At 39.2% G+C, this 27098-nt stretch overlaps 1 protein-coding gene across 1 annotated transcript in view; it reads right to left on the minus strand.

The window, feature by feature from the left end:
• Pcsk5 (proprotein convertase subtilisin/kexin type 5) overlaps nt 1–27098 on the minus strand; it is a 425182-nt gene that overhangs the window by 270724 nt on the left and 127360 nt on the right. The window contains 2 exon segments of the mRNA XM_028874891.2: nt 20637–20713; nt 23362–23505. Of these exon segments, the coding sequence (XP_028730724.1) occupies nt 20637–20713; nt 23362–23505 (221 nt within the window).

A 27098-nucleotide genomic window follows, 5' to 3' on the forward strand; every position in this document is an offset into this window, starting at 1 on the left:
CAAATTTTTTGCTGTACTTCTTTTTTTTTCTTCTCTCAAATATGTTTCACAGAATGATGAAATTTAACAAAAACCCCACATAGGCACACATGTGCATGTGCATGCAGTAGTGATCAGGACAGCTAGCCTCCTCCTTATTTACTTTTTCTCCCCACTAATCATTGTAATCTATACGCTAATATACTAATCAGGGCAACGGAACAGGCCCTTGGCTTGACTGCGTGTTTACTATTCCAGATCTGCACCTGTTACGGTTTTTGGTTCCCTCCTTGGCTTTAAATGATTAGTTTTCCATGTGGCACTTCAGTTGGTTTCTGTGAAATAAATGGCTCATGCTTGTCTACATCTCCTTGTGAAGCCTTGATGTTGTTCCCTTCCCTCTGAGGCTACGAGGGGTCTAAAGCCCTGTTCTCCAATCTCTCCTAACCCCTCACTAGAGAGGGGTTCTTTAGTATTCTTAAACACCAATCAACTGATTTTTATTCCACGTAACTAGAGCTTTAGAAACAACTTAATGTCATTTTCTACTGTAAACAGAGGACTGAGAAATCATCTCACGTACCTTTTGACTGTGAATAGACAGAAATTACTCATTCCTGCTGATTCATTTTGGCTCTGTTCTCTGTGAGCTAAGAATCAAATGGTTTATTTTAAAAGTTCACTAATATAGATCTGGAGGGTCCAACTTTCCCTTGGAAGGTCTAAGAGAATGCTCAGTTCCGTTCCCTGGTTATTTGTCTATGTTATAGGGATAATCATTGTCTCCAATGCAAGAAAAGACAAGGGGAATTCCTGTTAATCCCCATACCTTCTCCCCTTTCTGTTCTTCCTTTTGTTGTTGTTTTTGCCCTTTGAAACATTCTCACTCTGTAGATGCAGAACTCATGCTGTAACTTAAGCTAGACTTACCTCAGCCTCCTGAATATGAAATCACAAGTATACACTGCCACACTCAGCCCTAACACCTTCTTCAAGTAAACTACAAATTGCTCAGAATCCTTTGTTGGAAATTGCCAAAGCACCTCCCCAAAGATGTTTTATTGAACAATATTAGGCTCTCCCTTCCTCATTCATGTTCTTCTGTCTTCTTCTGTAATATTGACTCTTATTTTAAAAGCTGGGAACCTATGAGGTTGGGTAATCCAAGGATCACAATGTTGGTGAAGGAGCATCTCAGCTAGTGATTAGCAAAACGGCTGTGGGATGTTCTGTATGGCAAATGTGTTGCTCTGATTGGTCAATAAATAAAACACTGCTTGGCCAGTGGCTAGGAAGGAAGTATAGGCAGGACTAACAGAGAGGAGAAAAGAAAGAACAGGAAGGCAGAAGGAGTCACTGCCAGCTGCCGCCAGGACAAGCAGGATGTGAAGATGCTGGTAAGCCACGAGCCACGTGGCAAGGTATAGATTTATGGAAATGGATTAATTTAAGCTATAAGAACAGTTAGCAAGAAGCCTGCCATGGCCATACAGTTTGTAAGCAATATAAGTCTCTGTTTACTTGTTTGGGTCTGAGTGGCTGTGGGTCTGGCGGGTGTCAAAGATTTGTCCAGACTGTGGGCAAGGCAGGAAAACTCTAGCTACACAGAACCTTTTATCTTTACCTATGAAAAGTTACTGTGGCTGAACTTTCTAGATATTTTGTCTGATATCTGATAAAAGGAGGATCCTAACTAGCAAACAACACTATCTGAAAATAAAAACGAGTGCTGGTGATGGTATAGTAGCATAGTGCTGTAATCACAGCACACGGATGGCTGAGACTTGGGATCACACATTCATGGCCAGCCTAGGTTTATAGCAAGTGCCCATCACACAAACGAATTAACAGAAAAACATGGTTGCCTGAATTACAGTGAACTGGGAGATTTTAGGCCAGGACAGTAAACGCATGATAAGCTCCTGTTTTGAGCTTCTGAGACGAGACTCAGGAAATGGAATGTCCTCTTCCTCACATGGCCCTGGAAGCTACATATTCATAGATTTTTCCCTAAGCAAAGTGATTCTCATACCCAAGTATTACTTGACAGTTAGTGGCAGTATAGCAATAGAGGAAGAAATAAATCTGAGAGTGCTAGGGGCATTGGGGAGGATTGGTGGGCTAATGGGGAAGGCAGCCTTGGGGGGCTAGAGGGTTGGGGTGGCCGAGAGATTGGGGGCTTGAGGCTATGGGTTGCCAGGGTGCTGGGGAGAGGTCTCAGGTGGTAAAATGCTAGACATATAAACATTAGAACCCATTAGAATACCAGTTTTGATCCCCGGTATCCACAGAAAAAGCACCAGTGCCAGTAATCCCAGTGCTAGGAAGGTGGGAAACAGGATGAGCCCCAGGGCTTGCCAGATAGTCTAGTTGAATCAGTGAGCCCTAGGGTTGGTGAGAAACTCTCACTAAAAAGTAAGGTGGAGAAGAGACTAAGAAAGATATCCAACTGCAATGTCTGGCCTCCACAGTACCCCCACACATGTGCACACAGCACGTTACACACACACACACACACACACACACACACACACACACACACACACACGTACACAGCGTGCCCACATGTTAAAGAAAAAGAAAGAAATGCATTGGATACTTCCACAATGGCATGCTATTTGTCTATTCTAAGAAAACAGAACAAATTTCCTCTGGAGCCTAATGAGCTCTACGAGTTTGACTAAGTGAACCTAAGACCAGTGGTATAGTGTTGCTATGTTTATGCAAATAATTATCAAGTATTGCTGCACATACTAATCAAGGTTTATGAGCAAAGCATGCTAAGACGTTCTCCTCCAGTTGTTCCAGTTTGGGGTTGGTGCCCATGAAAATGCTCAGGATGCAGGCTGAATGACATACCCCTTGTCACCTAGGCTGATTTTCCTATAATTTCACGTTATCATAATTAGAAGAAAATTTCATAATTAGGACTCAGTAATGCATGAAGTATGAGGTGTACACTGAATGTATATACCAAGAGACTGGAAAAAAAGCTCACAGAGGTAAGGAAGGAAACAACGGCCTACATCAAATTATGATTTTCACTCCTTTGGGGTCTTTTTCTATATATCTCTCCATTTTTTCAAATGTTCACAGAAAGTCACATTATATAAATATGTCTTAAGTAGCAAAACAATACATTGGGGTGCTAGAGTATACTCAAAGTAGACAATATTTCACCCTTATCTGTACACTGTAATCAGTTTATGGCTATTGCTGTAATGATTTAACTGAAACAAATGAAACTACTCCCATGACTTCAGTCTAATTAATTTTTCCAAATCATTCCTTCAGTAGTGAGAATCAACCAAGTACTGAAGGGTATGTTTGTCACTAAGGATTCAAAGGCGAGAACAAAACATGTGATACGATGTTGTGTCAATGAATTTTTCTTGGCCAGGAGATCTTAAACAGTAACTCACACACCTGTACTCATTTAGCAATATATTTAATAGATCCATTTATATTAGCTTTTGTTACAATACTTAGATAAGTATATCATTCAATACTTACTATAAAATAGTCTAAAATACATTTCAAGATCTGATAAGAGCTGGTGGAGAGAGGTGGCATTATAAATGACTGATCTCACTTGGATGGGGACTGCATCCTGATCATGGGGAAACTGTCAAATTACTGAAGACAGAAGTCTTACTTTCCAAGGAATAAGCAATGAAAATCTGTGACTATGGTATGCTTCCATTTATCTGAAATACAGGTAACAGCGGCACTGAGTTCTAGTCTAAGGGCTCTCTTAGTGTTATCAAATTCCTTCTGCAAGACACTCCAGACTCTTCAGGTCTGAGGAGTACCAGAGTCATCTTGAAATCTGGATGAAAGTTAAAGCATGGCTTTAAAAAAAAATCTATCATGCAATCCTTTGAGCTTAGTGACACCAAGACAGCATCAGCCTTGATTGACCAATGACAGCTCTGGTTCCCTTTGCAAACTTCATGACATCTTCCCACACACTAGAAGAGATTGTTAACATTACAGAAGTACTAACCCAACACATAGGACAAACCTTCTTTAAACAAAAATCCTAATTCCTAGTTGTCAATTTGACAATTTAATGTATATAGCACATAGTACACTTTATACTAAAATAACATTCAGAATAGGCTTTTATTATGATGGTATTTGCATGAGTACAAGAACATGAATCGATAAACACTGTCTGTAATGAGCTTGACTTTATGTAGCAACAGGAAACTTTGGTACTTTTTTTTCCCTTTTGTATTACCTTCTGAAAAATGCAAAAATCATTCTCAGCTAGACGATCCTTGGTCCATTTGAATAAAGTCTTTGCATTCTAGGCATGGTTGAAGTAAAGTTAGTCTTCTTTGGGCTCAAAACCATGCATGCTTCTACATTTCCAACCTCTCTTATTGATACTGAATAACAGTTTCATACAGTTTAATGCCTTCAGTAAATGCCATTCTTATCCAAGAAATATCAGTGTCTGGGGCTGGGGAGAAAGCTCATTGGCTAAGAGCACTACCACACAATCATGAGGGCTGGAGTTCAGATCCCTTCACTACTTAACAAGGCTGATGGTGACAGTGCACACCTATATACCAGCTCTATGGTTAGTGGAGACTGCAGGATCTCTGGGTTCATTGGCTTCCAGTGTTATGGAGAACATTTGAGGACAAGGTAAAGAAATCCTTTCTCAAAAAATAGGTGGAGGGTGATAGAGGATACCTATTTTGATCTCTGTAACCTTACATAAGTGTGCACACCTCCTTCCTCCAAACCTGCATGCATCTCTCTCTCTCTCTCTCTCTCTCTCTCTCTCTCTCTCTCTCTCTCTCTCACACACTCTCTCACACCACACACACACACACACGCAGAATATATAACACAATATACAATTTACAATTTAGACAAAAAAATCAAGACAAAATCCTTTAAATATTATTTATCAGTTTTTTTCTTATTCTTCCTCATATTTAATTTTATTTTATTCCCCCAATGATCTTGTATTATATGTATTTTATTTCCAAATTATATGCAGGGGAACTGATTTTTATGGCTTAAGGGACTACCCCAAGCGAATACAACTGACTTGTATTGAAAGTTCTTGAATTCAGATATCCTGAAATCAAGTCCTAAGGTTTCCACAACAATAAAACACAAAGTACTCAAGGTAGAATACAAATGGTTTTCCTGGCTTGTCCACACTTGTCAGGGCCAAAACAAAGTGATGGCAATTTGAGACCTTTCCAGAAACACATACTCTCAGATTGTGCCTCTGAAGGTCTTTGGACTGCTACCCACAGGTTCATTCGGGTATTATAATCACTGGGTTTTCTAAATAGGAAGGTTCTATTTAAGAATAGTGTTACTATGCTCAGTGACGGAGTCAGAGCTTAGCTTGTGTAAGAGACTGGGTTCAATTCCCTCATCAGGGGTGAAAATTGAACAGAAAAGAATACTGACTTGGGAAGTCAATGTTGACTCCAGCATCCCTTTCCTTCCCAGTGCGGAACTCTACATCTTTGCCAACATAGAAACAATATGAGGCAAAGCATGCCAATCAAATTGCTTAATGAACTTTCACAAAACATGGACAATAGTGCTTGGTAACCACACACAAAGCTATGTTGAAAGGGGATTCAGAAGAGCTTGGTTAAAAACAAGTTGAGGGAAATCAGCAAAGATGGCATGGTGACCATGGCCTTAAGAAGGCCTTGTCAATAAAACAATTCCAGATGGTCCTTGGAACAGTCAGTAAAGATTTCTACAAATTGAATCTGCTTGTGGCCCTATTAAAATTCACATTTCATCATAGATCAGAAAAACTACAGTCATGATTTATTTCTGACTGATGTAAGAGTGATGATGACTATGTGCTGTTAGATAATATAATACATGCAGTTTCATAATCTCACTTTCATTGTTCAAATAAACTGCTGCTTACTCATGTACATAAGATTCTGACCTCGATTTCAAGTAGATTCCTTTCTTTGCATCAGCCAATGACTAGATCAAAGACTGATGATACTTAGAATGGGCATTGATTACATCACACAATTGGATCAGCTATTGATTGGAAAAATGTTGATTTGGATCCTGCCTTAGGTGAATCAACTATTGATCACATCAAAGCTCCAATAAGATGAAGCAGTGACTGAATCAGCCATTAATTATGTCAACCGCAGAATGGATCCAATCAGTGATTGGATCAAATGCTGACAAAAGCAGGTTCCTGTCTGGATCCACTACTGGCTGGATCAAAGCAGCTCATTAGAATAGGTACTGAGTAGATCAGCCACTGCTCTGCTACCCAGAGGTGAGGTCCACTATCTAGATCAACCTGTGGATTACATTAGGCAGGGATTAGCTCAACTACTTTGATTAGATATGTTGCCAACAATATTACACACAATCATTCTTGCAATGCCTCTCCAAACCAGACAGGTTGTGGCTTAAGATCAGCAATTTGTCACCCTCTCTTGAAATGGTAGAAACAATGATGGACAAAACTTATGAGAATTGGCTTGCTCCCTTGACCTCCACAAGATACTCTAAGCAAGTCTCTGGCTACATTCCAAATGGTTTTTTTCCAGTCACTAGAAGGCATAAACCGTCTATACCAAACAGTTTTCAAAGTAATAGTGCCTATAAACATAATGTGACAATGGAAAATACCAGGCCCTAAGTGACATGCCCAGAACCATTAAGATTTTCCCTAGAGTACTCATGAGTTCACTCAGTCTAGCAATGAGAATCTTGTTTGACACACAGCTTGCTTGACAAGGTGTGAGAACACACTTAAAAGACATAGAGGAAATCAATGGTTGAAAGCAATTATATTTAGTTTTCTTTATTAAGAGAAGATATGGGTACATGTTGAAACTCCTTTAAAACCTTCATGAGAAGATGTGTGTTCACAGATCTGCACTCAGTATATTTAAGAACTAGACTTGCATTACTTTACCATCTGGTACATAAACAATTTTGAAAGAAAATTTATATATTAATCCTAATACAGTTTTATTATAGTTTTCATATTGAATCAACTGTTAATGAGTCATAAAGCAAGATAAAAATCTGTTTTGATGCTTTAACCTTCTTATGTTAAAGCATTTATTTCTATATTCTTTTCTACTGAAGAGTTCTAGAAATTATAGTAGCTATGAACAGTGATCTCAGAAATGGAAAATCCTGATGACAAATTAAGCAACATTCTACAAATGTGAAGAGTTTTTCCAGTCCCCCAACTTCCTTTAATGAGACTTTCCCCCCTCAGGTTGTGGATCATAGAGATCATTAAATTGTCTCCTTTCAACAGTTTGATCATCCTCTTTCCACTGCCCACCCCAGGCACAGCAGGTGGGGAACCAGGAAGATCATCCATGCCAGTTAAACTACAGTGTGAAAGGTGGAAGAACATTAAGTTAGATTCCTCAGGAGAGACATTGTTAGACTTTGTGTACATCTGACAATCATCAGTCAATGGTTCAGGCAATTATAAAATGGTATTATTTTCTAACAGAGAGAAGTGAAATGACTTGGCAAGCATTTTCTTTTCCTCTCCCTCTGCCACTTTAAAATGGAAGAATTCTGGATCCTTGCTGTTAACCAAATGGCATTTACAGCTCTCAGTTGGCATGGGACAGATGAGAATCTAAAACAAGAAATGCTTATTCCATTTCCATTTCCATGGAAACCAGTCACCAACTGGTGAAAACAAGGTAGATCAAATTTTTGAATAAGGATGTTGAAGTAATCAGTTTTTAAATTTCTTCTTGCATCAGGATGGGCAATGGGGACTACTGCTATTAGCCCGGAGCTGTCTATACCAACAGCTCCTCTCTGTTTCATGGTGGCAGATCTTCTCAGCTACAATAAAGTGTGTGTGGTTGTTGATCATTTTTTGAAGAAGAAATTACTACAAATCCAATAAATAAGTTTTTAAATAACATATGGAAGTTTCAAATGCAAGGACCCCTTTCAATATTTATGATCACATTCTCTCCTGCATTCTCTTAGCAAAGCATGAAGGGAGGGATGTGCTGATTTCAGAGAAGGCATAATGCTTACCCTCTTTGGTGAATAGATTCAGAAGAACACTATTTTTTTTAAAAAAAAAAAAAAAAAAAAACAACAACTCTGTTTTAGAAAAGTCCATTGAAACAATCACTGGTTATGAAATGGAGATAATGACCGCAGCTCTTAGGACAATCCAGACTTTCAAAGAGATGTGCAAGGCCCCCTTCTCTCACTTCTGCACGACTGAAATAAAAAATTAAATAATTTGTCCCCAATTCATGACAATCATTACCTATTTAAGATAAAAGTTATTTCTAGCCAGGAAGCCGTGGTGCACGCCTTTAATCCCAGCACTCAGGAGGCAGAGCCAGGCAGATCTCTGTGAGTTCAAGGCCAGCCTGGTCTATAGAGCGTGATGCAGGACTGGCAACAAAACTACACAGAGAAACCCTGTCTTGAAAAACCAAAAATCAAACAAACAAAAAAGTATTTCAAATCAGTTTAAAAAATTTCTCACATCAGATTAACAGCCATCAATGACTGACTTAGCTGGAATTTTCATGCATTTCCTGGTGTTAACCCTCTAAGTTAGATCCAATAGCAGGGTTTCGTGCATGGCGTACAGATGGGCCTGTGGTACTCTGAACATTCAGAATGCGCTATCTATAAATCTTACAACAGACTGCAAACAGCTGTTTTCTCTCTATTTTACTTATAGGAGACAGGTAAGTGACAACAGCCACAAAGATTTGCTTAAAGTCATCCCTACAACCTTTGAGTTTCTCTCTCTCTCTATCAGATGTGTGTGTGTGTGTGTGTGTGTGTGTGTGTGTGTGTGTGTGTGTGTGAGTGTGCACACATGTGTGCGCTTGGGGGCCATAAGGGGTCTGATCCCTTGGAGCTGGAGTTGCAAGTGGCTCTTAGTTACCTTATGTGGATGCTGGGAATCAAATTTGAGTCTAGAAGAGCAGCAAGTGCTCCTAACCACTAAGCCATCTTTCCAGCTACTCCATATCACGTTTTCAGGATCATATTTGTCCTATTGAGTTGTTTCTAGCTTATAACCTCAATTCTGAACTATGATCTCTTCCCCAGCTCATCAAGACTAATATCTGCATAATAGTAAAAGACATGTAGAAATGTTGGGCCTTAAGTACTATCATTTTTGAGTATATGGAAGTCATACATCATTATTATTTCTATCTTTTAAGATGTTAAAATTTTTAAATTAACATGTACATGTAAAGCTGACATTGGTTTACCCCTGGTTTGTTTTTGCTAAGGATACCACTTCAACTCAGTCAACAGAGTCAATAATTAAAAATAAAACAGAATGATAATTAATGCATTTCTTTAAGATTTTACTAATCAGCAATTATAATGGTTCAATTTTTTTCATGCTAAAATACTGAAAACATTTTTAAAAGCTAATGTCTTCAATTTGCTTCCTTTACTTGAAGCAAGGCCAACACATAATACCTGAAACCAAACTCCCTCTAAATCAAAGCTTAATTAATTCCTAATTTCATTTCAGTCAGCTAGGAATAGGAATCAATCAATACAAACAAACACAGCCCCAGGTAACTTCCAACATTTTCTTTCTATGCACTCTGCAGACTTTGTTTTCAGAGTGTAAATGAGAGTCTGCCTTCATATCTGAAATAGGGTGAATTTCTTTTTACTTAATTTTTTAAATATTTTATTATTTGAGAATTTTGTACACAACTTAATCATATTTCTCTCCTCCTCCCCTGCCCTGGCCATTGAAAAGTATGAAAGAATGGAAAGCCAATGACTTTCCACTGTATTGTATTAGTTGAATAACCGATTAGTATAAATATATGAGTAGTTTCACTTTTGTTGTTGTTTTGAGACAGGATTTCTCTGTGTAGACCAGGCTGTCCTCGAACTCACAGAGATCCTCCTGCCTCTGCTTTCTGAGTGCTGGGATTAAAGATGTGTGCTACCACCACTTGGCTAGTGGTTTCATTTTTAAAATATGACCAAAGCAGTGATATGGACTTAGTAGGTTTACAGAAGAATTCTCTTCAGAAGGAAATAGCATGCCACAAAACAAGTATTAAGTTCTCATAACTGAACTGTAATTGTTCTAATGAATTAAAAATTGTCTATTATTTATAAGCACTACACTTATTTTCATAAACAAACTATAATTGTTCCATTAAATCACTTTTATTTATGAAGACCATGTTTAGAAACTGCAACTAGTAGCTGCTCTGAGTTAACTTATCTCGTGAAATACAAGGCACATGAATTGGGGGGCAAGAATTACTTTCACAAATGATGTGAATTTACTTTCAATTTTACTTTCTTCCAAGAAAATACAAATAATTTTTAAATTCTGGTATCTTGGAATGACAGAGTTAGACAGAAAAGTAGTTTATTGAAAAGATACTAGGATGCTCAAAATTGTTTGGGACGCCACTGAAGCAGAGATGAGTGCTATGTAAACTATAGAGCATTTTCTTCCATCAAGAAAAAGAAAATGAGACATGACAGAGATGGGGATGGATAGAGACTGAGAGAGGAGACAGAAAGAAGAAATGAGCAATAACAACTTCTCAAATGACTGAGAGCTTACATGGCCTATGATGCTAAAAATCATTGAGTATCTGCAATCCTTAGAAACAAGAAGTGTTTCAGACTTTGGTGCTGTGGATATCGCTCTATATAAATAAAACACTGATGGCCAGTGACCAGGCAGGAAATATAGGCGGGACAAGGAAAGAGGAGAATTGGGGAAACAGGAAGAAGGAGGGAGAGACACTGCAGCCACGCCGGGACAAGCAGCATGTAAAGACACCGGTAAGCCACCAGCCACATGGCAAGGTATAGATGTATAAAAATGGGTTAATTTAAGATAAAAGAACAGTTAACAAGAAGCCTGCCACAGTCATAGAGTTTATAAGTAATATAAGCATCTGAGTGATTATTTTATACGTGGATTGTGGGACTGTGGGACTTGGTGGAACCTGGAGAGAAGCCCTCCAGCTACACTTTGGAGTTCTGAATATCTTCATATATAAGGAGACACCTGGGTAATAAAACCCAAGTCTAAAACGTACTTGTCTTATTTTCAAAGTCTAACAATAATTTTACACAATTTTTAAATAGTTTCACGCACAAAACAGCTCTATGTGTAGAATATTCCTGGTCAAAATATATAGGGTTTTTGTAGCAGTTTAAATCTGATATTTTCAGGTGAGATGGTCAGCCAGTGGCAGGCAGGTGTTACTGATTTTTTAGAATGCAATTGACATGGAGTACCCTGGACTACAGCAAGAGAAGCCTGTGGAAATACTCAGTTTCCAGCATTTTCAGTAACTTCCACCAAGACTCACCAAGCAGAGAATTTACCCTGCATGGAACACAACTGAGATTGTGTGTGTGTGTGTGTGTGTGTGTGTGTGTGTGTGTGTGTGTGTGAACAATATATATTAATCTAGTCTGCCTGCTAGGCATGAATTTTTACTGAACATATGAGAATATATGTAAAAGTTCTTTGTAAACTATAGACCATCTGTGAACAAATAAGCCATTTTCTTCATAGATGGCTCTTCTGTTTCTCAATAGGTGAGATCCATCCAGGAAATGTTGGGTAGACTAATGATATTAAAGAATACCAAGGCTTTGTTATTGTTTCTTATTCTTTCATGAAAAACACATAATGAACTTGTTAGATTTCACTGAGTGTAAAACCCATGGCTATACCAGCTAAGGTTTCTTTAGGGGACAATGTTATCTTCTACTACATTCAAATCACATATCAAACTTATCAGAGCTACAAACACGCTCACAGGAAAATTTAATGAGCAGTGTATGTACATTAAGTTCTAAAAATTTTTATAATAACACAGCTAACTTCAAGTGTCAGTATATAATATTTGCCCATGTTTCAGACAGGACTGTTTTTTCAGTGGAGGTATGTCTTAATATAGTCTCTCAGTGTGCAGAAGGATTACACATTTTTTTAAATGCAATTTACCTAGGAATTACTTGGACATCTCTCGCCCATAAGCATTTTTTCACTTCAAATATATGCCTTAGATATTTACAAATATGTACTATCTATATGAATCTTAGAAACCCATAAATCTTTTAAGAAAAACATGTGAGTTTAAGATATGAGCAACATTCTTAACAAAGTTCTTTCTTAGTCTAACATATCTCTAAAGACAAAGCAAGCCTTGACAGATATATGGAGAATAATGGGTCTTCTCTTTCAAGCATGATGAATTAAACATGAGTTAGTATCCTTTATAATTGAAATAGGTTTTACAGTGCAGATTCTCAAAGAAGCTCATAGAAATAAAATCAAAACACCAGAAGAACATAAATAGAATGGATTGATATACCAAAAGGTACCTATGAGCAGATATGGAATATAGAATATCAATATAATTTGAAACAGCTTTCCCAAATAGCTCTCCTCTTTGCATTTGTGCCATAAAGATTTTTTTTTTTTTTTTTGGTTTCTCGAGACAGGGTTTCTCTGTGTAGCTTTGCGTCTTCCCTGGAACTCACTTGGTAGCCCAGGCTGGCCTCGAACTCACAGAGATCCACCTGGCTCTGCCTCCCGGGTGCTGGGATTAAAGGCGTGCGCCAGCACCACCCAGTCATAAAGATTTTAACACCATGAAAGACACACATACAAACATATATCTGCTGTTACTCTCTTACCATGCCACCAGGACCATACTCCCAAGAGGCTGAAACAAGTTGATCTTAATTCAAAATGAAACCAGAGTCACCAGGCATCTCTGCAGTGGGAAAAACTGTAGTGGCAATGGCAGGGACGTTGACTGTCCTAGCTGCTTCACAGTGGGCTTCCGTGTGGACCAGAAGGAAATGCATGATGTTACTAGAGCTATTCCCTACAGGGTCCCTCACAAGGGGCCTCATGCCTCCCTTTGAGTTAAATGTCAGGAAACTCAAGTCCCTTCATTCCTTGACCTCTTCCACTCCATTGCCCAACTTTTCCTGTCATGATACATGAGGAAGGTAGATTAAGAAACAGGTTAAAAAACAAAGGTGTCTGTTTCAACTCCAAGGATCAAATATTTCCCAGTCCTTTGGAAGACATTAAAGGGTTCCATCATAACTCTAATAGGGAACATAAATAGAGTAAACTTTATGAGAGCCCGACATTCAATAACAATTAAGGTTATAATCTAAACCATTGCCTAAAGCAAGTTCAATGAGGTCACTTGGTATCAATAACGAGTGACTGATGTCAAGACAGGGTTGAAGGCTAGAGACCAACATGTGCTGCTCTTTTGGCATGATGACAAACAATACTAGTGTCTACAGGAAGATCATGATATCAGGAGGATGGAAAAAGAAAGGGATAGAAGACATGCACAACAACCTGACCCATCGGAGCTGGAGGACAGGGGAGAAAATAGGATTCTATATTTGGTAATTGGGACAGGTGTGGGAGGGGGTATGCTCCCGTGAGGATGAACTTCTGAAGGAGAAAATGCCAACCAAAAGCAAGAAGGTCACACAAAACTCGTAGCAGTCAGCTAATCTCAGCTCAGGATGTCACCACAAGGAATTTTACCCGTAATTCATGCAAATTCAAATGCATATACTAGCATATGTAAATTATATGCAGATGGGATATGGGTATCCAAAAATAGGAAGAGGTAAACTATTGTAACAAAGGGCACTTCTAAAATTCATGAGATGGCAGCATGGGATGAAAGCAGACAGGAGGGGATTCAAGAGAGCCTGTCATGTTCTCAATTCCTTGGAGCTGGTCAATGATGTCCACGCAATGGAAACTCTTACTATTCTCTAAAGGGGAGTCTTAGGATATCATTCCTTTCTAAGCAAGAGAAAGTCTCTCATTCCCAGGTGCCCCTTGGGCCCAGTCTTCTACAGAGTATTTTTCATTTACAGCCCACATTTTCAGAGCACTCACAAAGCTCTTCACTCAGATGCAAAAACAGGGGTCAGTGATTTTTTACCTCATATGATTCCACCCTCAGAGTCTGAGCTCCAAATAAAGCATTAGACTCCTTTGGAGACTAATGACCCTTTCACAGGGATCAGCTAAGACCATTGAAAAACATTGATATTTACATTACAATGCATGACAGTAGCAAAATTACAGTTATGAAGTAGCAATGAAAATAATTTTATGGTTGGGTCACCACAAAATCAGAAACTATATTAAAGGGTCACAGCATTAGGAGAGTTGAGAATCAGTGACATAAAGCAACGGGAAAATGAACCCAGTGACCTCTGGAATTTAGATTGACCCTTTATTTTGGTACTTATTTTTTAAATTAATATTTAAAAATGTATGTATATCAATGTTTTGTCTGCAGGTACATCTGTCACCATATGCTTGGTACTCAAAGAGGTCAGACAAGGATATTGGATACCCTGGGACTGGAATTACAGATGATTATGAGCAACAGTGTGGGTGCTGAGAATCAAATCTGGGTCCTCTGGAAGAGCTATCTGCACTGTTAGATGCTGAATCATTTCTCCAGACCTGAACACTTACTTTGTGTAAACTCTCTCTGGTCACAATATTAGTATTCATACATATAGCATGTTCACGGTCTTCAGAAACATTTTTCATGAATTGTGATTAGCTGGTACTCATTAAGCTTCACTTACAAAAGCTGTTAATATGTATTAGTAAGAAATTTTGAAAATGGGCCGACACAAGCTTCACCTTGACAATATCCAAACACACCAAACCTAAAGCCAGCCAGCTTTCTAACCTGCCTGTTTTCCTTTATTTTTTTCCAGCCCTCCTCCTTCCTTTCTTCCCTCCAAATACACAGCTTTTCTAGTGCTGAGTCTGTCTTTGAGTGTTTGCAAGCTACACTAGTTAACCCTCTACAACCTCTGAATAAATATCCCATGGCCTCAATGGAGCTCTTTTCATTTATTTCAACTGAATAAATAGCATTGTGGGAAGCAGGTTTATATAATCATTTATTTAAATAAATAATCCTTCCTCCTTGTTTCAAGCTACAGTGATCCCTGTAATATTAGAGATCTTTGCAGATATGTTCCTGCTCTCTGAAGAAGCAGAACTCTGGGTACTAAGTGCTCAGTGAACATGGTGCTGCATTCTGGTCATGACAGTTCCAGAAAGTTGTGATCAATCTAGACACCAGCTTCTTATCTACCGACTAATTTAGCTGTGTGGGTTAATACAGAGTGTGAGAATAAATGAGCTCAAAGTCTGCCTGCCACTCAGCAACCTTGGGCACACTTCCCGAATGTGAGATGCGCTGAGTGGTAAATAGATATAATGCAAAAGTGCTAATTTTATTATTTATGTTTACATGGTAACCAAATACAGCCAAACAGACTGTTATTGGTCATTGATAGTTTAAGATGAACAGGGACACTGAGACAGCCAGGGAAAATCTGAGAAGGATGCTCCAGCAAGGTCACAGGTATGGTCGCAATGGGCTATGGGCTGGTGCCTAAGCCTCCTATACAAACATAACATTATTTGTTCTATATCATCCTGTCTTCTTTGCTGACTGACCTTCTGATAAGTAAATACATATTTATTAATACTTAATCACATAGGAGTAGGAAGCTCCTATTGAATCAGAATTAATAAACACCCAAAATATGGCAACCCTATTGGCTTATAAGGACAGAATTCTAACTAGTCCTTTAGCCTATAAGAAATTTGATAAGAATTAAAATGTAATCACTACCTAAAGAGTATCTCAACAATATTAAAGCGAACATTCTGCAAGGTTGAGATCCAAATACTCTTTCAGCATGTTCTCAGTCCTGTTAATCGTATACGTAGCAAATGAAAGGAAAGGTTCTTCTCCCCACAGCTGGCTCTCTTCTTCAATATCTCCCAACAGATTTATCATCTGATTAGCTTAGAGAGTTCCTGAACCCTTTGATAGTGCTTAGCAAGGACACCCTCACAAGGTCTTCATGCTCTGTGATCATATATATATTTCTGGATTGAAGGAAATAACAAAAATACAGGCATGCGAAGGAGGAGATTGGTGGAGATTAAAAAAGAAAGATAAATAAATACACCTGCTTGGAAAACCTGCTCAAACACTTAATTCATTATTTAAAAAGGATACTTATCTCTTTCCTTACTGCAATTTCCATCTGCTGCAGAGCCCTAGGAAGTTGTGAGTTTGTTTTTTAAATAAGAAATTTAAATTCAAACAACTATCAATTATTCATGTCAACAGTACATGGGGTTTGCATAAATTATACCCAAACTTCATTTTAACCTATAGCATCAATTGGATTCTTTATCAAAGCTGTTACTGAGGGTCCCAAGACAGTAAGTCCCCAAATCCTAGAGGAGAAAATAGTGAAATTGACAAAGAGCAGAACAAAGAAGTTTGAAGGTTGCATTAGCATGACTACAAGCTGTGGAATAATTAATGTAATTTTTATGAAGATGAATATTTATATATCAGTTAAGAGCTATAGAGGAATTTGAGGTTAGATAGCCATTTTCCATATTTGTTCAACCCGCATTAAAGAATAAACAGGTATTTAAACAACTTTCAAATATAATTACTTTTGTCCTCAGATGTATTTGAACATTTTTCCTTTGGCTCTACAAGACAGTAAACTAAATAAAGGACAGACATACACCTGTGTCAGTCACAGGCCTATCCCAGAATACTGGAATACTGAGCTCTTTAATATTGGCTAATGCAGTTTGGTCAGGGACATAGACATAGGTAGGACTCTGAGTGACCAATAGTGCAGTACTATAAATACTGAACCAGAACAGGTCCTTCCCAGGAGATCTCTCTTAGTGCCATCTGAAGGGTTTAAGGTCTTCAGGGATGCAGAGAACCGTAGTGTCCCAGCAACTGGGAAGGGCAGCCCAATATTCTGGTGAATGGAATTAGTACCCTTATGAAACATATCTGGAGGAGTTTGCTTGTCCCTTTGGCAATGTAAAGACACACAGAAAGTGTTTTCATAAGGGACCTGCTGTAGACACTAAATTCACTGTTGCCTTGATCTTGGACTACCCAGCCTCTAAAACTATGTATTAAATTCCCCTTTTTTTGGGGGGGGGTAAATGATCCAGTCTAAGACACATTATTATAGAAGCTTCAACAGGCTATGGCAGCTGTATATAAAAAGTGTAAAGCATTATGAATGTGAAGAATCTAGGAATTATATTTTCAGTTAATGTTATTATGCATGAGGCTTTTGTTTTTGTTTTTGTTTTGTTTTGTTTTGATACTCAGAGACCAAGAAACTACTAGATGGAGCTGTTATCTTGCAAATACATTAAAGGAAAATTTTAGAATCTATGTAGAAAAGCAATTCAAGCTTGATAATGACACTTCTTTGCTTTGGTAGGTTCTGTCTGACATCCTAAGTTATAGACAACTACTTATCATAATATGGTCAAATTCCTGATATGAAGAAATAAAATGCTTCAACCTGGTATGGTCACAGATCTTACAGTGTGCGGTTATTAGTCTAGTACTGAGTTAGTATATTTCCCTTCTAATCTGCAGTCATTGGCTCTGCTGTAGAATATTATCTCTGGGCAACAGCTGTGCAGGAATGAGAAAGACAGACAGACAGACAGACAGACAGACACGCACGCACACATGCACACATGCATGCACATTGGTTTTTGTACTATACTAACATTCTTAAAACCAGAAAAAAAGGTGTGAAAGATTAAAGAACCAGAGGAAACATATTTTTATCTACTCTGGTTAAATCCCAAAAGTAAGAGATGAAAACAAAAACGAATAAAATCTATTCCTGTAAGAAAATGGATCTATACCTTCTAGGCTGGTTTCTTTTGCAAAGCAATTGGATTCTGAAGCCACACACCATATACCCAATATGAAACAGTGGTATTTCCTTCTGTCACGTACATTGTGCAGAGAGAACACTTAGCATGAGGCAACCTAGTGAAGAGTTGCTCTAACCCAGATGTCAATAATTCATTTACTGAAATAGGAGCAGAGAGATGAAATGCCAGGAGACTGTGAGACTGTTTCATTTGTAGGGAGGTATTTTCTGTTTAAGTCTGCAACAATATAAGCTACAATGAACCAAGGCAAAGGAGGATCCAAAGACAGGTTTTTGTGGTCTCTTCTTATGATGTCATTTCTTTATCATTAATAAAATAACGTAGATTCAACATATCACCATTTGAGCACTGAAAAAGTGGTGAGGAAAGGAACTGCATACCTGTGTACTACTGAAGAAATTCCCTTTACTTCAAAGCTTTGGCACTAATCACAATCATGTAAATCTAAGAGAGATGATTCATATACGTTTTAGGTTATATTCTCTATTGGTACTGAAAACCCTTGAGCCATTGGTTCCTTAGGAAGTCCTTTCCCAATTCAATCTATTAACAATCAATATAGATTTCATCATCATAGTCACTCATGTAGTATAGATCTATTCACAAAGTAAGTCTTAACAAATACTTATTAAAAAATGAATGAACAAATGGAGCCAAGTACTACAGAATTACAAATACACTCCCAAACCAATTGGTCTGATTATACAAGGTATTATTGCCTAGCATATGCCTCAACTTCCTTATTCTGACTCTTTTAAAAATTGAAATTACCCCCTTAATGATCTTATATCCAATTAATAGCTTCCCTCTATTGGTAGCTTGTATAGTATTTTCTGCTACCTGTTGAAACTAGACAGCAGGATGGAGGCTTTCATGTTATATCCAACAGGAATCATCTGAGAATCATGTGAGTCATGTGTCCTAAGTGTGCTGTGTGTTCAGAACAGGAGCTTTCCTCCAACCTCAACCTCTGAGAGATAACCAAAAGCTACCTCAGTAGTCTCTTTTGTTTTGAGAGTCAGATGGACTACCATAACCAACCATTCTAAAGGTGGTTTCCCATACCTGGTACTGGGTTTTTTTTTTTTATATAGTCTATGGTTATTGTGGGGAGCACTGTCAACCAAGTGGTATAACTTGCTTTAATGTTGGTTATTGGTTATCTAATACAGAGTGGTTGTCACTGAAGCCATATCTCAACATCAGCAAAAATAGATTCAGCAGGTTGTATGAATATATAATTGCACATACACATATGTATGCATGTGCACACACACTAATAATAATAATAATAATAGGCTATTAATTTGAAAATGGGTGGTGATATGGGAGGGGTTCAGGGAAGGTATTTTGGAGGTGCTAAATGAAGAAAAGGAAGGGAGAAAGTGATGTAACTCTATTTCAATCAAAATTTTTCTTTGAAAGACTACAAACATTGGCACATATCTGGAACAATGCTGGTATCATCTGTCAAACTCCTATTGAACTCAATGAACCATGGGAAGTTCTTAGAGAAGGTCAAAATAGGACACACTGGCATGCTCTAGAATGAGCAAAATACCAGTGATTCATGAACAAAAGTCCTAGGAAACGGCCAAGTTTAAAAGAAATTCTCCCAATTCAACCCATTAGCAATCTATATTATTTCACTACTATATCTAAGCACATAAGTTTAAACAGAGAGCCTGTAAATTACTAGTGAAACCAACCATATTTTACATATGGACATGTGTTCAGACACAATTTAGCTAATGGTCACCATCACTACTCCATTTCAATGCAAAAACCCACGGCAGGTATGTTTAGATATAACTAGCTGAGGGATCAATTTTAGACATAACTGGTTATAGGGCTCAAGCCATTGATCTTCTATTCTCACCCACAGCATATCTACGCATTCACATCCTACAGGAAGACACTTGATCTAGACATTTTACATATTTCCGTCCTCTTTTCTCTCTGCAAACATTGATGTGATAAATGTAGCGAATATTTCACTCAGCTTTGCTGTAACACTTATTTTGATAAACAGTCTCTTTCAACTTGATTGATACATTAGGGACTATGCTGCTGAGCATATGTGGAATTGGCACTTGTTTATGTGCAATTCTCCCCATGGTATCTAGGTAAATTAAACAAAACAAAATGCATCAGATAAACTGAACAAGCAGTAGCACACACAGAGCTCTCCTCTTAGGACACAACAATCCACAAGTCATCACACTGGTGGCACTGCAGTTTCTACATGCTCTCAGGTGACTTCTCTTTCATTTTCCAGTCACATGTGTGCCTTTACCCTGCCCAGGAGGGTACACCTTCCATTCTGCTTAACCCTCGGTCTACTTTGTATTTTCCTGCACTGCTCTGCTTTCTACTCTTGTCTATAACATTTATCTTTATCTTGCATGTGCCATGGTGTAAAACCCAATCTGTGACTTCCACTGACCTCAACCAAATATGTTGGGTTTAACAGTAAGTGGACCTTTGGGAATTACTCTTTTGTTTTTCCTTTCCCTTTACCATATTTATCTCAAAACACATGTGTCATGGGCTAATTACCTCAGGGGCTAACATCTTCATGTCCATCTTCAAGATTTGCAGATGCTGATCCACCCCCAGCACCCTGTCAACAGTCATTTTTTCCTATGTAGAAGATTCTACTTTCTTATTCTGAAACTTCAGTGAAAAGATACCTGCTTCCCTTGCTGTGATTTAAAGATATTTGTTACCAAGAGTTTTGAAGAGAAGACTTCCCTTGGCATAAGCAGAAAGCTGAGCTCTCGACTAGCCACATGCCAGCCCACCCCCTGAGTCTTACTTGTTCTCATTGCTTGCATCATAACGAGGCATTGGGTCCAAGTCATTCCCATTCACATCGCAACTTGCCAGAGCATCCTATGACCATGGAGAAGAGATGGGAAACAGACAGTAGTTAGCACTGACCCACAAGCTCATGCGCTCTTAAATGCATTTCTGCAACAGAGTAATTACGTTAACAGATACCCTCTTGGTTCACTAGTTCCAGGCACCTTAGGGAGACACTGCTAGTTCAATAATGATCACTATTGTACTGTTCCTTTAAGGTGAGACAGTCTATGTAGACCAAAGGACTTTCTCCTTCTTACCCAGAGTGACCCAGTCAGTGAACAGATGACTTCAGTTCTACATTTTCTAAGCACTCCCCCAATATTGAGAAGCAGTGAGAATTTTATATATCTACTTTCCATTCCTTGCTTGATTTCTTGAGCTTGCAATGATCTTTATCATATTTTAATGTCTTTTAGAAGAAAAAAACAATTGATCACATATAACTGACAGGCCAGTTAAGATATCAGATGTTTATTTTGATCAGGTTCCTTGGGATCTGCATTATACAACATTAACCTTGTTTAATTTCTATTACATAAAAGCCTTCAAATGAGATTCTTACTATTATCCCATAGCTCCGAGAACAGCTCAAATGATGAGCAAAGCTGTCTTAAGCCAAGGTTTAAAATGAGGAAACAGAAGCTCTGAAGCCAGAGTTGGATTTATTTGTTTGCTTTCAAAAATGGTTAGGGAAAAAGCTCCCAAATACCAAAGAGAACTCACAGGGTCACTTCCACTGTTTTTTATTCCTGCACTTAGCCTGTTCCAGGATATTATCAATTCCCCTGTGCTTCATGATCGTTTCTATGTCCAGTGTTAATACAAGGCAATCTTATTTTTACTGAATGCTTACGTTTCTGAAAATAAGTGTTAGCACACAGAATCCGAAATGTTTTGAAGAGTAAAGCACAGCACACGATGCATATAATGTTAAGTTCTGCTTCCTGCACACCTCATAGTGGCTGTCAGAGCTGAAAGTGCTTTGAATGAGTGACTCAAAAACAACGTATCAATTCTACTTACAGGAAACAGAGGCACCAAACAGACTAATCTGGAGCCTGTCTTGACATGAAACAAACCAGAAGGGAGCCCAAGTCTTTGGTCTGAATAATCTACTGCTTTCTCTACTTTGATCTGGCCACCAAGAGGGAACTGAGATAACGTGGCCATTGATAACTACACAGGCAATCCTAGAGAATGTTCTCTCAGAGTGAAAACATAAAAGAGGCAAGAACTGCCATCATAATTAGGGACGAGCTAATTGCATTTAATGAAGTCCAGTCATCTGCAGCAGGTAGAAGCTCACACACACAGACTCTGCTTGTGATAAGACAAATGTCTCTTCTAGGGTACAGGCAAACTAGAGTTCTAATCTCATCTCATCCAGGATAACTGACTTCAATATCCAACCTTTAGTTTCTTTACTGTTTTACCTGTTTCTAAGGAGACTGAACTGAAGTTCAAGCCTTAAATTCTATGTTGCAAAGAGGTACAAGTTTATTTGAATGCACTTGTTCACAGGGTGAGTTTAGCCACTGATTCCTGTTCAAAGGAGAGCTAAATGAACCTTCAGTTTCTTCTTAAGAAAGGGATTGATTGGCGTGTAGTACTGGGAGGCAAAGGAAAAGAAGGTCTCTTTGCAACAGACAAGACTGTTACAGAAAACCACAAGGAAGCAAAATGCAGCATAGTGGAGCCCAGTCCCAATGAGTACATCTACAAAATAACTCCTACAGGTCAGGGAGCAGGAACACTGGGGCAGAAGAGGCAGAAATATTCTAAGAGCCAGAGGAACAGGGAGTTTACTGTGAGATTGTGTCTCCTAGTAATGCCAGAAGCTACACCCAGAAAGTCTCCCCAATATGGCTGTCTAAGCATGAGCTGAACAAGGTCAACAACACATATGCAAAAGTAGACTGGGTAAGTCCACAGGCCTCAGCTCTACACAAATAACTACAGGCATCTAAGGACTGCCAAGAGTCTTCCCCAGGGAAGAACACACCAATTGCTTATCCAATACTGAATGGTCAGCCCTGAAAGCATACATACAAGCAACATTACATGGACTGAGAAGGTTGTATTTATATATATATTTAAGAACATGAATATATATATGTATATGTATGTATATACACACATAATATATAGGTTTGTAACAACAATTAATGAAAAAGGAGGCCACAAATTTGAAAGGGAGAAAGAAGGGGTATATGGGAGGGTTTGAGGAAAGAGAGGGATAAATGATACAATTATATTATAATCTCAAAAAGTTAAAAAACATTTTGAAAAAAGAAGTAGGGAAGAAAAGGATAGCAGGCTGGAGAAAAGTTCTCAGCCTGCTTTTTTCCACAAAGACCATGCTGCCTGTCTGTCTACCTGAATTGTTGGGTATAGTGGGCGTGGCTGGTAACAGATGGTGTTGGAGGCAGGGTTGCTAACACTTCATGGCTCTCCTTTTGAAGGTCACACCATCAAAGGCACGGGGAAATGGAAGGACTTTGTTATCTTGTGATTCCTATCCTGCAGGGGCTCCTCTTTTACAGAAGGGAACAAAGCACAGAACCCGCCATATCTCCTGCTCGTCTGTCAGTTGCTCTCCTCCCACTTTCGGACCATCCCAACGGGAGTCCCCTGCTACCAAGGAGGGGGGACTTCTGGCCACAATGAACACTCACGTAGTTTTGCATCAGATCAGGGTGGGTTCTCTCTATGCCGTCATCCAGGATCGTCACCACGATGTTCTTCCCCGTGTAACCTCTCTTCCAGGCTCCTTCAATGTTCATGTCCGACTGGCAGGGATGTGTGTTGTCGCTGCAGTGCTAAAGAATGGAAAGGGCATTGCAGGTTACTCCATAGGGAGCAGGCAGGAGAACCACCCACCTATGAAGATAGTGTTAGATGAACAGCAATTTGGTCTCCTGCCTATGAGAAGAGAAGGACTTATCCCCTGAGTGGTCGCTGGGATGATGCAAAAAGAGGCATGTGAGGAAAGAGAGCAAATATAAACGGTTGGTAGTGGGCACCAATGTGGGTACCATAGGAAGTTTTTTAAAATCTAGTACATCAACAGAATAAGGGATGTTTTATTGTCACCATGTATTAATGAGATGTAAATAACCACTGTTGCATTTCATTAGAAACCTAAAGAGGGTAACTGAAGAACTCATGTCTTAGGCAGACATCTAGGACCCAATCCAGCTGCAATTGGAACTGACTTGAGCCCCACTTGTACAGCGAACTAGAGGTGTGCTACTATGAGAAAAGCAAAAACAAAAACAAAAACAAAAAAACCCTCAAAACAACAGGTTCTCCAAACTTCTTTCACTAAATTAACAATGATGGGCAAATTCATTCAAAGCTACTTTGAGAAGGGTGGGAATAGTACAAAGCCAAGATGGGTACTCTACTCAGGAAAATGTATACAGGAGCTTCAAGGGGCAGGCTGAAAACATAACATCTTTGTTCATTATGCACAGAAATTGCATTCTACAAAAGCCACAATGTCCAAACATACTGAAAAAGGAATGGAACCAGCAGCTTTTTCTGATATAATTTACTAATGTTGGTTCAACCCACATAATTATTCCTTTCAAGTCCATCTCTTTGAAATACTCCCGAGGTTGCTGTTTTCCAGGTTCTGAAGACTCAGAGGAAGGACAAAGGAAGGGATGTGTGACTCTACAATGTCATAGCAACACCAGCTACTGCTCGCCATTCACCACTCACTGTATATTCTTCCCGCCTCTCACAAACAGCTCCATGCTTAGGGAATGGAAAGGAATGCTAAGTTTTCTCTGCCCTAAACATAAGGGAGACCCCGCTGCCACTGATGGATTTAACACACATTGTATTGAGCACTCACTGTATGCTCAGTGTGGTTGCAAACAAAATATCTTTAGTATTTATCCTAGAAGAGTGTCACAGAAAGCAGAAAAATGAACAAACAAGATGCCTGAGAATGTTCACTGTGGTTTAAAGGGGTTAGGAGGGAGAAAGAGAGAGAGAGCCATATGGTGATGAATGCTGAGGGGTCAGCATGTAACTGCTTTATGGGACCAGTCAGAAAGAGACTTCAGTGTAGCATGAATCTTAAAAAGTCTTATTAATAAAAACAAACCCAGAGCCAGGTATTGGGGTGAATGCTGAAAGATCAGAGAAACAAAACAAGCCACATGCAACCTCACCTCGCCAACTTCTCAGCTGATCGTTTCCTCAAACTGGAAGCCTCTGCGTCCTCATCCGAATGGATCTCAGCTGAACTGCTGCTAAAAGCCTAAAAGCTTAAAAAGACTCTAGTTCCTGGTCCTCACGCCTTATATACCTTTCTGCTTCCTGCCATCATTTCCTGGGATTAAAGGTGTGTGTCACCATGCCTAGCAGTTTTCAGTGTGGCCTTGAACTCACAGAGATCCAGATGGATCTCTGCCTCTGGAATGCTAGGATTAAAGGTGTGTGCTACCACTGCCTGACCTCTATGTTTAATGTAGTGGCTATTCTGTTCTCTGACCCCCCGATAAGCTTATTGGGGTGCACAATATATCAACCACACTTCAGTCTCTGAGAAAGCGAAAGGTATGTGACCATATTCCTGTTGAGGACTGGATGGCAGAGGGAGGAATGATGGTCCAAGAAAGAGCCAGGGACTAGTGTCCTGTTCCATGCAGCAATGCTAGGACTATGATGGGGGGAAGAGTAGGGCGAGAAAAGGTGGGGACTGCTGGACAGACTGACACAGAGGACGGTAAGCTAGAAAAGGAGGAAAGGCCACTCTGGGCCTGGCCATCCACTGTTTACTTCCCTGCTCTACTGAGCAAAACGCCATTCCTTCTCCCTCCAGTTCCCTGAGCACAGCTCTGGACCCACATAGCCTCCCATGGCTCTCTCCTTTTTCCTTCCCAGGAACTCAGGAGCACAGGCATGAATATGAGCATGTACACTTGTTCTACATGCTTCAACTCATGCTCACTGGTTTCTGTTGGGCTGCATTGCTCACAGCTGAAACAAGTGCATTCATCTCCCTGACTGACCTACGGACTTAAGTCTATTGTAAGATTTCATGAACACTGGTTAATCAATATACTCAGAATGAATGAGCAGCCTCAATTTTGTTTCCAGTTAAAATTGTTCTTATGCTTCCTGCTTTGACCTCTTCAGCGAAATCCAGCCAGTTACTTGCTTGGCTAAAAGAAGCCAATAGCAAAAAGAAGTCATGTAGATTGCTAAAATCCCTACTTTTCCAATTGTCCCATTCTGGCCGAGCATGTGGGCCTCTCCTCACCAAATATTTTAATACAAAGCAATCTTACTTCCTTTTATTTCTTTTCTAAAACCTGCTGTGAGCACCTGTGGTACCCATTGTGAATGGGAGTAATGTTAATGTGGCTGAGGGGTGGGTTGAAGGAAGGAAATGCACAGGAAATGGGCAAGCCACAAATGGAATAAGCATCCTAGAGTGGAGGGATGCAGCCTGAAGTTGTAATTATGAAAACTGAAGAACAGCAGCCGTCGATGGAAAACATGTGTTGTGGTGTGAGCCATAGCCTTTTGGACTGTTTCCACCAATGCTTCTGCTGAATCTAACTTTGATTATTTGAAGCACTCTGAAACTACCTTTTGTATCCCTTACATCCACCACCGCAGAATCACTGGTGGTAGCTGAGAACTGTGCAACTGATTTATTTTCACTGATGTAACCTAACATGGAATGTAGCCCAAATAGTAAAGACAAAATGATATGAATAATAAAAAATATGATGAGGATGAATGAGTTAATAAAAGACTAGATTGTTTCTTGCAGACAAGTAATAAGTCAGAGGCCACTTGAGGGATCTACTGTGAACAAGATGTAGAACCCTGGGTGCTCAAAGAGAACCCTTGATTTTTAAAATATTTCAGTTTGTCTAGGTTTCTAAACATGCTACTACTAACATAGTTGTTTCATATACCTGAGATATTCAGAGAAAAGAAGATAGAAATTACTGCTGTCACCCAGCAATTAAATGAGAATGACCTCACCATTTCCTGAAGAGCCTAGTGAAAGTGGTCCTTATACTGGCCGACATCTCCTTGCTAGGCCCACGTTAAAACAGCACTCAAGGATAAAAGCACATATACTAGCCATGGTTCCCAAATTTGTAGTCAAACCCATTGAGAGCTCTGTTGGGACAAAAGCCTAGTATATAGAATGGTCTCAACACACATGTGTCCACAGCCTGGAGCTCACCAAGGGACCGATGGACACTTTAGCATATTAGAACTAGAGAAATCATGTACGGACACAGCTTAATTATTTACAGCCATGTGTGTACCTTCACTCTAAATGATGCTATTCCATTGGTGTCTGTACACAGGTGACTAAGTTCCTAGAAACAAGACTGAACACATGAAATGGAAACAAGCTCTTGTGCCCTCA

Source organism: Peromyscus leucopus, chromosome 1 (genome assembly GCF_004664715.2).
Source record: "Peromyscus leucopus breed LL Stock chromosome 1, UCI_PerLeu_2.1, whole genome shotgun sequence".
Classification (NCBI taxonomy): domain Eukaryota; kingdom Metazoa; phylum Chordata; class Mammalia; order Rodentia; family Cricetidae; genus Peromyscus; species Peromyscus leucopus.